At 41.2% G+C, this 12,756-nt stretch overlaps 1 protein-coding gene across 5 annotated transcripts in view; it reads left to right on the forward strand.

The window, feature by feature from the left end:
* Positions 1-1,179: 1,179 nt before the first annotated feature.
* GAK (cyclin G associated kinase) overlaps positions 1,180-12,756 on the forward strand; it is a 71,208-nt gene continuing 59,631 nt past the window's right edge. For all 5 annotated transcript variants that reach the window (XM_057426498.1, XM_057426502.1, XM_057426499.1 and 2 more), the window contains exons 1-2: positions 1,180-1,409; positions 12,660-12,721. In XM_057426498.1, coding sequence (XP_057282481.1) covers positions 1,268-1,409; positions 12,660-12,721 — 204 coding nt within the window. In that variant the 5' untranslated portion in view covers positions 1,180-1,267. The remainder of the gene's footprint in view (positions 1,410-12,659; positions 12,722-12,756) is intronic.

The following is a 12,756-nucleotide window of genomic DNA, read 5'->3' on the forward strand; positions in this document are numbered from 1 at the left end:
ATGATGGCTGCTGGCAGGAAGCAGACTGCAATAGCAGAGATCTAACAGCAAAGACATGACAGCATCTGAAGGGGGCCTACAAGGATGCTAGAGAGGGACTCTTCATTAGGGACTGTAGCAATAGAACATGAGATAATGGGTTCGAATTTAAACAGGGAAACAGGAGATTTAGGTTAGATATAAGGAAGAAGTTCTTTACTGTGAAGGTGGTGAAACACTGGCACAGGTTGCCCAGAGAAGCTGTGGCTGTCCCATTCCTGGCAGTGTTCAAGGCCAGGTTGGATGGGGACTGGAGCAACCTGGTCTGGTGAAAGGTGTCCCTGCCCGTGGCAGGGGGGTTGGAACTACATGATCTTAAGGTTCTTTCCAACCCAAACCATTTTATACTTCTGGGACTTTCTTAAGGACAGTCCTGGCTATAGCAGCATTCTTTCTGAAACAACAGGCTTGCAAACAGCCTTGCTTTTAGTCATCTGCTGCCCTAGGCTTCCTCCAGCAGATAGGCCTTACCGGGAAGTGATCTGCCAGTGCTAACACACAGTCAGCCTCACATCCAAACGCACAGGGTACCACTCTGCACGGATTGCTGCAATTATCAGTATCCATGTTACCACTGTTCTGCAGCACACCGCAAAGGCACCACCGCCCCTGCTCACCCCAGCGCAGGTAGCAGCACTGTGGAAGAACCTTCAGTGCAGGGGAGAGCAAACAAGACGGGAGGTCCCGAGGGCAGGTGAACAGTGAAAGGGTTCCGACAACGCTCTGTGAGAAGCGCATGCTCTTCTCGAGTGCCGCCAGTGCCGGTGTGAGACGTACAGACACGAGGGACCCCCGCGCTTGACACGCGGTAACAGCGGGATAGCCCTGCTGTCCGGGAACGACGCACCTCCCACGCGCGCAGGCCCTACTGCTTTGTCCCACTGGCTCCGCTCCCGGCCGCACAGCCCGCCCGCAAGGCGCGTCGGGAGGAAACTGGCAGGCCTGGGCCGCCCTTCCCCGGCCCCCGGGCTGCAGCGGACAGCTTCCCCCGAGGGCGGGCCCGCCGGCGGCGGAGGCCCGGCTGGCTGCGGCGGCGGGGCGGGCACCAAGAGCGGCCCCATGAGGTCATAAATGACGCAACTCTCCCGGAAGCAGGCAGCAGTGCAGGGAACAGCGAGTGAGTAGGCGGCCTCTCTCCGCCGCTGCAGTCGGTAGCTTGGCGGACCCGCCCCGCCGCGCTGCGCCGCCCGCGCGTCTGTCCCTCAGCCGGGCAGCGCCTGTCGGGACCATGTCGCTCTTCCAGTCCGCCCTGGACTTCCTGGCGGGCCCCGGCTCCCTCGGGGCTGCCAGCCGCGACCAGAACGATTTCGTGGGGCAGACGGTGGAGATGGGCGACATGAAGCTGCGCATCAAGAGGGTCATTGCGGAGGGTAAGAGCTGGTGGCGGCGGCTGCAGGAGCATCCGGGGCCGGGCCGGGCCCGACTTTCCCGCTGCCGGGCTGAGCTGTGCTCCTCTTCGGGCCTCCGGCTCGCCCCGTCCGCCCTTTCTTGGCCGGGAGGGCTTCCTCCCTGGCGGGCCGCGCCCTGCAAGGGGAGCCCGCCGGGCCGGCTCTGGTCGCTTCCTCCTGCGCCGGCAGTCGGCCCCTCTGACGGGCTGGCTGCCTCCTCGTACCTACTCTAGCTGGGACCGTGGGCACGCTGAGCTGTCGTAAGTGCTGCGGTGGGTGTTCCGCCGGGACCGGGTGTAGGAGCGGTGCCCGCTGTTGTTAGTCCTCTTCAGGAATACCCATCGAGAGCAAGTGTTCAGCGTGGAGAGTTCTTCACTTGCTTTGTGTTTGAGAATAGCTTCACCACCTAACAGAACTCTCATATGAGTTCATAGTCCACATAGAACCTCATGGAAATACGGGATTGCACGTATATATGTATGTATATATATATATTTAAAATGACAATGTGTCATATCGTGCCAAAGATGCAAATTCGCTTCTGCTGCTCAGGGTTATTTAGAATACCGTGAAATGCAGGAAGAGATGTTAACTTTAAGCAGCAGTGTCAAGAGGCTGATCTCATTCTGCGTATGGGCTTTCCTGGAGTTAAATATCTGGGTAGTTTTCAGTTTCTGTGGATTTTTGGGTAGGTATTTTGGCACACGCTTGCTAGTCTGTTTTAAAATAAGTTCTATGGTCTGTGTAAACTACTTAGAAATTAGTAGAAATTTGGATCTTGCACTTGTGGTAAGAAGAATTACTTTGTTTTCAAGCAGAAGAGGCACTGAAAGCTTGTCTTAAAAGGCTAAAATGTGACTGTCCATATTAGTGCAGTTACATAGTTCATTATCTTTGAACAGGTCGTTGAAGTTATTTAGGTAGAGTACCTCAAATTTCTATTCAGAGCTTCTTTTCAGTGTTAAAGTTATTTTTTGTAGTTGCTTCTTGTAATTGCCTTGTATGTAGCTGGTTTAATAAGTAGATTTATTGAATTTTTTTTCTGGGTATTGTTTTTTTGTTGAAATATTACCACCCTAAACTGACCACCATGGAAATAAAAATGGTTCTTCAAGGTTAGCTGCATCAGTTAAACTTAGAAAAATTTTGCTTGTGTAAAACAACAGGACATTGGTCTTCACAGCTGTTTAATCTTCTAAAGGACAAATGATTTGTAACTTCACTGCTTAACCACTTTTGACATGTGATCTTAGACAAACCCTGGCAGTTTTTACATAGTAAGTAGCATTCAAAATGGAACTAAATGTCAAGTCCAGTTCTGCCATTAGCCTTTACTTGGACCTTCTTTACTAATCAGCCAGAGTTTGTGAGTGAAATGTAAGCGCTCAATATGATGTGACTGCAAGGTGAATGCTGGATGAACTGGCTGGTGCTGCTGGTGCTCTGACATTCCTGCCAGGAGGAACTGCAGCAGTTTCCAGAGAGCAACAAAGGAAAAGAAGAGCAGAAAGCTGTATTTGAGATGTATCTGCTGTTTAGTTCTTGGTTCTGAAACAAGGATTTTATACTTTACTTTGGCAGCAGCTTACTGTTACCTAGGATCTGACACAGGCTTCCTAAAATGTCAGGGTAATTACGCCAGGTTAGATAACTTAAAGCAAACAGGGACATGCTTTAAGTCTAGCATTCTTGCAAATTTATCTGTAACCACTGCTTGGTGTTCCACCTTTTTCTCGGCATTACAGTTTATTTCATGATGCTTTCAGTGTACTAAGTGAAATTGGGCCTTTCTGCTTTTGTTAGAAAGACCACATCTTGGCTAAAACAAGCTTTAGGATATATTGGGTATGAATATAAAAATGCATGTGAAATAGAGAAGTCTGAACTTCTGCTGTCTTCAGATTTTAATTTCTTTAGCATATTATTTTTGTTGCTGATAATTAATTTATCTTTGAGCTTTGAACCTGTTTGATACCTTGTGATACTTGCTTGTATAACTGTGGCTTATAAGCATTCCCTTCCATGCTTATAAATACAGAATCTTTTTTTCTTCGGCATGAGTCCTTTCATGTCCAATTCCTTACTAGAAAATGAAGTGATACTTTCAAAATTCAGATTTCAAACCATGGTGAACTGTGTGTCATCTGCCAAAGCAGAGAGATAGCCTTTTTTGTAAGATCATATGGTCTGCTTTGTTTGCAGTTGGTGTGAACACAGTCTGTGGATTAGCATTACACAGTATCATACGGCAGCATAAGTTCAGTTGTTCTCACACCGTGCAGCTCTTTCCAGTTTTGTAGTGTGCTCATCATCTGCGTTGGTGCAGATATGTGTTTGGCCATGCTGTCAGCTGAGACACTGGCTTTGTGAGCAAACACCATTCAGTTGTTTTTCCATGTTTGTTTTGTGGAGGTGCCACACTAGGAGTAGGACCCAGCCGACTGAAAAGGTGTGCTGTGAGAGGAACCTGAGACAGGTGGGGGGGGGGGGTCAGGGTCAAGGTGATCTCCAGTATTCCTTGCTACCTCCCAGCGCATGACTGAGCATGTCACAGGATGGACTGAGTGCTGCTGGAATATGGTGTTTTGTACTTGGGCATTTCAGTAGCTCACTGCAGTTAAGAAATTTTCAGAGGAAATGGGTGGGGGCCTTTACATTTAATCCTTACTTGCCCTTCATATGATCACAGAGTCATAGAACAGTTTGAGTTGGAAGGGACTTTCAAAGGTCATCTAGTATTATGCTGGCTTCAGGTGTTAGGGTTCTTCTGTGTCCTCTGGTTAAGTGCACAGACTGCCACACAATTTTATTTAAGTAAAATAGTCACTGATTGCATACCTACTTACTAAATGTGAGTGAATGTAAGTATCTCACAGTCTTTCATGACAGAGGACGCTTGCATGGCCATGAGGCACTTGCCAGTCTGGGTATTCTGTATGTGTCTCCATCACAACATGGGTGTCTGCTCTCACCAGGGTGTCTGCATACACATGGCCCAGGTACATGAGATAAGAGTTCTCCAGACGTTTACTGTTTGGTTTTTATACAGTTAGGTGAGGGTGCCTTAACTGTACTCTGTCAGATCCCTTTCTATTAATGTGAACAGGATGTGCATTTTTGTTAACTTTTTGCTTCCTCAGTTGATGAGTATCCTTTCCCCTTGTTCAGATGTGTCAGGATTCTTGTACCAATCTGTGCCAGACGGTTGTGGGACTGAGATGGTCCTTGCTGAGCCAACAGTTGACGTAGCCTGCATATTTGACCTTGGGAGAGAATGGGGAGAGCAAGGGACCACACCAGCCTGAACAGTAGCTATCAGAAATTTCTTGTTTCTTGCTCCTGAAAGCATATTTGCACAAACAACCTAGCAAATTTGTTTTTCAAATGCTAGATGCTGCTGGCTTTCATTTTTGCCTCTGTTGAACAAAGCATCTCTTCTAATAGACATTATTCTTGTTTACCTGCTAATGGTGACACTCAAAGATGATGGGCATGTAAATACGGGAAATTTCTTGATCTGATCTTCATCTATACTGTAGAAGGAATAGAACCTGGTCACTGGGCTGTCAGTATTCATTGAGAGACTGCCAGTGCCAAAGATGGTCAGTGAATTACGGAAACTTGTTCTTCAATTCTGTGTAGTAATGCTACTCCAATGGGAGGGTGAGTTGATATGAGAATACCGTGTCCTGTGATGCGCACTGTCAAGTTTCAAAGTTACATACAAAGGAAGCTGATTTTTTTTTTTAATGATTGTAAATTGCATGGTTGTATTAGTTTTGGTAGTTAGCTAACTGGAGAAGCCTGTTTGCTTTGTGCTGAATGAATGTTTTAATGAAATTGCTGTTTTTTAGAGCATAAATGAAGGGCAGAATGATTTGGAAGCTAAATAAGATATTGACAGAACTGCTTATGTGCTTAAATTATTCAGTCTTTCAATATAATCATATTCTTTGAATGTTTCCATTGAGGCTTTTTTTTGTAAAAACAGGCAGCTGTTGCGTTGATGGGTGGCAGAAAGTTTGTAAATTATTTCATATATCTTGTTGATAAAGTAAAAATAGAAGATATGAAACCAGAAAATGTCTATTCTAGAGGTCCTTCCATGAAAACAGGGAACTTAATCTTTATGGTGAGCCATGGAACAAAATCTGATACTGTTCAATCTCCTATCCTTTTGAAAGGATAAAGGGATCTTCTAAAAGTTTTCTGTTATATATTCAGTTAGGTCAGGTAATATTTTGAGGGGGTTTTAGTGTAAAAAATCAGTTGACAACTCCACTAGTAGTTCCTGCTGCCACTCAGTGTGTAATGTAACATCCCTACAAATACTTAACTGCCAGTAAGAGAGACTTGAATTTGCTTCTTGAGTACTGTTATTGAGTTTTGTAGGTTAAATGGTAAATATGAAACTATCAGTAGGTGTATTTTAGCTTTAAATTTTCTAGAACAGAGATCATACTAACAGAAAAATAATCTTCAAAAAGTTTGGAATATTTATGTCCTGGTAAGCTGTTTTAAATGCCATAAACCAGATAGAAAAATTCCCTTATTAATCCTTTAAATGGCTTGTTTTGAAACACTTTGTATTTGAGTTATTCAGTTTCTTAATATTTGTGATAAAGGTAATTGCATCAGGAAAACAACTTTATGCTATAATTACTGTTTAAAATTATAGTTTTTATCTTTCTTGGCCACTAATTCAACTGCAGACTGAATATGCTATAGTTTTTTAATTCTTGGGTATAATTGCTGTTCTGTGAAGTACTGGCTAAGTCTTTGTTTTTATGTGAAATGGGGCAGTGTTACCTTCGTTCAATTTAAAAAACTTATATAAAACAACTCAGGGTCTTGTCAGTGGAAGGCAGTGATGGCATGGAATGAGCAACACTTGTCTTTTAGAGCCTATTGAGAAATGTTCTGCCTGCTCATATATACTGTTTGTAATGTGTTTGAAAATTGTTTGTGTTACTGCTTTAGCCAGGTACTCTTTGGCCTGACAAAAATGCAGCAAAAGCTGAGAATGAGTGATGAAATTATAGTTTCAGTGTGTGTGAGGTTCTCCTGCAGAAGAATCAGGGAGTTGATATCCTGAAGAGAACAGTTGAAGATAGAGATACGATAGAGATACCTCTATTCATGTTAATACTCCAATGAGTAGATGATTGTGGGGTGCTTGCGGTCTCTTCAAATAATAGTTGTATCTCATGAAGCATGTGGACTTTTTAGTGCTGATTTAGGTATGGGATAGCTGAGAGAAATTCCAGAAGGGGGCTTTTCAGACAGTGCAGAGGTGTTAGACAAAGCTGTGGAACTTGGGCAGTTTAAGGATCACTTAAGACTCTAGATAAATTACAAGTTTATAATACACTGAGTCCATTTAGCCTTGTTTTTGATTCCAGATAATGGGTTTTTGCTTCTCACTACATAGTTTTACTTGCCCCTGTTCCTAGATTTAGAAAAAAACACACTTTGAGAATAGACATGGATTTTTCTTCCTCCTGTGGGGGTTAGGGCTGTGACTTTCAGTTTCTGCATCATCTCCAAGGCTTTTTGATATGAGTTAATGTTAATACTAGCCTTTTATTCTTTTTAAATAGAGAATTTTCCTCTCAATACAACAGTATTTTGCAAATAAGACGAATCTTGCTTGTGATGTGCCACTTTGTCTAGTTGTGCTGTCAGTAGAAGGATGTTCCAAATGGTCAGGATTAATTTTCTGTATTTGAAAATAGCCAAGGACAGTTAGGATTGAGATATAAGAAAGGGAATTCCCTGAAATTTCACCTTTTCTTTCTTTTTTTTTTTTTTTTAGAAGAAAATGATATCCCTGTTAAAAAAAAACAAAACAAAACAAAAACTGCTTACGGTTCCTCTTTGCTTAACTATCTATGCAAACTTGCTAACTTTCCAATATTTTGTTGCTTGTTTTACATATAAGGCTGAAGAATTAAGAGTAAAGGAGGTGCATGATTGTGTGAAAAGCAGGGAACAAGAAAGCTATGCAGCACACAGTTAGCAACCATTCTTCATGTGTATTGATTTCTTATGCTTCCTTTGAGCAACAAGTGTGGATGAAAATAGCAGAGAAGAGGAGAAACATGGAAAAAAAATGCCTTTTTCAGACTGACAGGAGTCTAAAACTTTCACCATGAAGCTTTAGTGAAAGGAAGCTACATTATTCCTTGGTCAGAAAGGTGGCTACAGGCTATTTTAAAAAGCTGTCATGAATTGAAGCCATGTAGGTGACTTGTTATAAGCTGCATTCTGGCAATGAGCCTTATGGCTCATTAAAGTATCAAAACTTGCTGCTTTAGGCTTACAGGCTTTTTCAGTATTTTGAGTGTGAGCAGGCAATACTAGTTTACCAAGCTTCTAGGCACAATTCTAATTTGTTATTAAATGCTGATTTTTTTGATGGTTATAATTCATAAAACTCTGGGCAGCAGAGGGACAATGAACGCTTAACAGCCAACTTTCTGTGAACACTAATAGTTCAATTTGCTGGCAGATGGTTGAAGTAACTATAGAAGAAGGAGAGCTCACATCAAGTTAAGAAGTTGCAACAGCCTGTGATGTAAAGGATGATGACAGTTACTCTGCAGACCTTGTATAAGGCAGGCTTCTTGGAAGTGTGAAAAAAACATGGCAGTCAGTAAAGAAGAACAGGAGCACGGTGACCTAGCAGCTTTCCAGTTGATGTTGCCTTAGCTGTAGATACAGAGAGGTTTTTCAACACAAAGCATGGAAAGGGGGTTGGAACTGGGTGATCTGAAGTTGTGATTAAAGTCCTTTCCAACCCTAACTATTATATGATTCTATGGAGCAGAACAGTGATGTTTTTTTTTTTTTAAAGCTAGTGTTTCTTTGGATATAGCAGTTTCTGCTTGCAGGTGATCTCTGCAAGTCTGAGGGTGTTCTACCTCCTTGCTTCTCAGGGTTTACTGAGAAACATTCAGACCTTTGAGTCATCCTTCCTATTTGAGACAGCTTTATCTTGTTATTATAACTTTGCAGTTGACACAAATGGATGACTGGACTTCGGGGAAAAAAGTTTGAGTCAGTGCTTGCAACAGTGACAGAGCATTAAGGATGTTGCTTGTACACTGGTAGAAAAACATCTGTTTGCTTTCATTAAGATGCACTGTAACTTGTAGTTCAGGCTAGAATTTCCGTCTTTTAATCAAGTTATAATTGAAACGTAAGTACTCAAAATTGATTTGGAAGCAAATTTGGTCAGTATTTGGGAGGGCAGCAGATAAGTCATATCGGTAGCTATAAACAGGAAGTTATCCACACCATTCCTTTGTCATGACTGGTTTAGGGTGTTATGAAACAATGCATTACAATAGCAAGCAGTTTTATATTGTGGTTGAGGTTCCTGTTTTGGTGCTTCACTAGCTGACAAGTAGGAAAACTGTCATTTCACTGAAATTCCTTGGCTGAAAAAACTAACGAAGATGGGGAAAAAAATGGACAGTTTTAAATCCAATTTGATTTATAGTGCAGTGAACTTAATTGATATGTGATGCCTAGGTGTATCTTGAGGGGAAAATGCAAATCTCTTGGTTGGAAAAGAAAACTGAGTCTTGTCAGCTTTAAATTTGACCTCAGGAAAATCTTAATTTGGACAATTTGTATCCAGATTTCACTGGATTTCCAGATAAGTGAGGTATACTTGACATTAAGAGTCAAATAGCAGTGCTTTAACATAAGTAGAGCTTGTACTAACTTCCACTGACAGCAAGAACTTACCATTTTTAAATGGCTTGCATTGCTGAAAATGCTCACTTGCATTGTTAGGTAAAAATGAATGTTTCTGATTTTCAGTTACTGTTGAGACCAAAGACCAGTATGTATGTTGAAGTAGATACATAGTTGAACATGAAATCTCTGTAGATTCCTAGCTAGCAATTAAGAGCAGTGAAATTTATTTTTCTTGTTAGAAATGAGATTCTTTTATGTACAGCAAAAATCAGTCAAACTTTGGAATCCTTCTTGGGGTAGTTGTAACATTGTGATTTGAGTGTTAAAACACAGGCATTTCCATCCAGAAATTAACTTTTGTAGTTCTCATAAATGTGGTTGAGTTTTAGACCTGAATTTCAGGATCATTTGTGAACAGAGGGAAGGATTTCAGGGCAACTGTGAATGTGTCTTGAGTTTTGAGAGGACTGCATGATGTTCACTTCCATGAAGATTTGAAATTTATGTTTTTTGAAGTCTAATAATCTGTTCTCAGTTGGGTAAACATATTCTTTTTACTGCTTCATGCTGGATGTCAACAAGATTAAACTTGGTGATAATGTGCAACTTGGTCTATGTTGTAAGCATTTCTTATATTGGAGGAAGGGCTTGTAATTTGTCAGACCAGTTTGAATAGTTGGAAAGGTATGAATGCTTCTAGAGGTCTTAAAAGTTTGTATCAGCTTGGTGGTTACTCAGATATATGCTTAAAATGGTGGGTAGAATTGATCTGATGAGTTAATTATGATGCATAGGTGCTTTCACCAGTGAAATATCCAGAAAGGCTTTGGATACATTTGAATGAAGCATAGTTATCTTTTGGAGTACATACATGTGTGTAAGTCAGTGTATGTTTGTAGTAGTATCTGGGTGTATGCCTGAAGTCCAGAGTAGACTTGCCCCATTCCAGCCATGGTAGAACCTTTGGCAGTGTATGGAGCTGAACTTGCAGAATAACTTTTCCCTAATTTGGGGTTTTTCTGTTACCATTTTGCTCTTGAGCGCATTCCAGGAAACTAACTGTGCTGTAATTCTGTGTATGAGAAGCACTTAATTTTGTAATCAAAGCACATATTTTCAAGATGCAGCTTTTGCAGCGTTACTAGAATAAAGAAAAGAAATATATACCAAGATGAATGTAAAGACTTTCTTCTGGAGGGCCAGCAGTACTTCTACTGTTTAGAAGGTCTGTAGTATCTGTGTAGGACAAAGACGTGGAAGCAGTAGCTCTGCGGTACAGTGACTGGTGTACACTGCTGTTGGAGCTTGCAACTCACTGGGACAGCACACTCTGAAACCTAGGGCATGCCTCTGGACTTTAGTAGGGAACTGGCTGGGAAATGAGGTCAAAAACCATGGATTTCCAGACCCAGCCTCAGTAAAAGGATGACTTGCAGATTATCTTGATTGTTTCACAAGCTCTGTGAAATCCATAAACAGTCAGCACTGTCCAGAACCATGTCTTTCTTTCATATGTTCTCATTCAGAGAGGAGCAAATTCTCTTCAGGTGGTAAGCATGGAGTTTATTCTGTCTCCAGTCTCTGTCCCATCAGTGTGCAAAATGCTGATTGTAATGGCTGATCAGAACACTTGCACTGGGGCTTTGAAAAAGCTGAGAGAACTTCCTGTTGTGGGAATTACCAAATTTGATGAATGAATGAATCAAAGTAAATAGATAAGCACAATGCACGTATGGGTAATGTATGGTGGATTGAACTGCAGCCCTTGCTGTCTCATCTTCAGTATTTTTATTGATACTCTAGCTCTTCTGTGGTGCACTAGTTGCACTCTTCTGTTTATCCTCCCTGCAGCTGGGATCTTGGTTTTGCTCGTTTTGTGTATTATTCCCTTTTAGACACCAAAAGCAAAGGCAACATCCAGGAGTCTGTCATTTATTTGTTTCATGTTGTGGATGCTACTGTCAAAGTGACAAGGTGTGTAGCAGGAGTCTTGGAGCACACTGTGATGGTCAATTGCCATGTAAAACTTTGGAGAGTACTTCTTGGAAAGCCTTGTATTTGATGGAATTGCACAAAGCAAATACCGTATTCACTTCAGTCTCATGTTAATATTCTTTATCCACAAAGAAGGTATTGGGTACTAAAGTGACTAACGATCTGCATCCTGCATCTTTCAAGAGAAGTGCCTTGTCAACTTGTTGCTTGTCTGTTGTGGTTCATTCTTTAGTTATTCTGTTCTCATAGCCTTTTTGACAAGTAAAATTTTGTAGTTCATTGACATCCTCTATGCTGTTCTCCAAGTTACTGCTAGAGGAAACATTGCAGTGTAGTTTGTAGAATCATACAATGGTTGGGGTTGGAAAGAACTCTAAGATTATATAGTTCCAACCCCCTGCTATGGGCAGGGGCGCCTCACACTAGACCATGTCGCCCAAGGCTCTGTCCAGCCTGGCCTTGAACGCTGCCATGGATGGAGCATTCTCCACTTTTTTGGGCAACCCATTCCAGCGCCTTACCGCCCTTACAGTAAAGATCTTCCTCCTTATATCCAATCTAAGCTCCCCCTGTTTAAGTTTTTAACCTGTTACCCCTTGTCCTATCACTACAGTCCCATGGAAATAGAATGTTATTGAAGGAGTAGAAAGGCAAATCGTTGAAGTTTTGTCACTTTGGTTGTTAATCTACTAAAGAAACTCTGCAACAGATGGAGTGAATATGCAACACACTGTTGGTGTAATGACAAGGATGACATTCAGGGAAGAATTTAAAGTGGTACCAGGATCTTTAAAACGGAGTCGAACTGAACAAATACATTCTTTTGACAGTTTAACATAATTAGCCATTGAAGAAACTTGTCAGACTTATCTTTTTCTTAGTCATCTTTACCTTCTAGAAGGTTGCACAGTGTTTTGAGTGAACTCATAGTGTTAGATAAAATAAGTATTTTCCTTCCAACTGCTTTGGTCAGAATAATGCTGTATGGAGTTACAGACAGCAATTTAGTAACAGTAACTTCCCTTATTCAAAGCATTTGCTTCAATGCTTGAAATCTCTTTCAGCTTTTAATATGAAGCCTGAAGCATGGCAATTACCCAAAAAGTATGAGGAAGTGTATATTAAATATTTTATTTCTCTTGGTTATTGCTATTCTTATAAGAAGCTTAATAGTGCAAAACCAAATAGTTGTTTAATTAAAATAATTAGGTAGTATTTGCAGAACTGAATCTTGGTATTATAAGGACCTGTAGTAAAAAGAAAAGAAATACATCATAGGAAAACTGCATATGTAGACTAAAAAATGCATGAAAGTAACAAATTTGCTGTGCTTCTAGCATGTATAAAAGAAATAAGAAAATATTTTAGCTCTTTAATGTAGGTTACCCATGCTCTTGGCAAGTCACTGAAAAACACGTATTCTTACATTCAGAGGATATCTAAATTCATGTGATAGCTCTGTTAGACTAAAAGGAATGATTTACTTGAATGTTGAAATTAAAGCTTACTTAATGTCCCTTCTTCTTGTAGGTGGCTTTGCTTTTGTCTATGAAGCTCAAGATCTTGGAAGTGGCAAAGATTATGCTTTAAAGGTAAAATGTCCTTCAGGTTTATAAATTCTGTCTTT

The sequence above is a fragment of the Pezoporus wallicus genome, unplaced genomic scaffold (genome assembly GCF_028554395.1).
Source record: "Pezoporus wallicus isolate ANWC-B61680 ecotype Strahan unplaced genomic scaffold, APGP_CSIRO_Pwel_v1 contig_5116, whole genome shotgun sequence".
Classification (NCBI taxonomy): Eukaryota; Metazoa; Chordata; class Aves; order Psittaciformes; family Psittacidae; genus Pezoporus; species Pezoporus wallicus.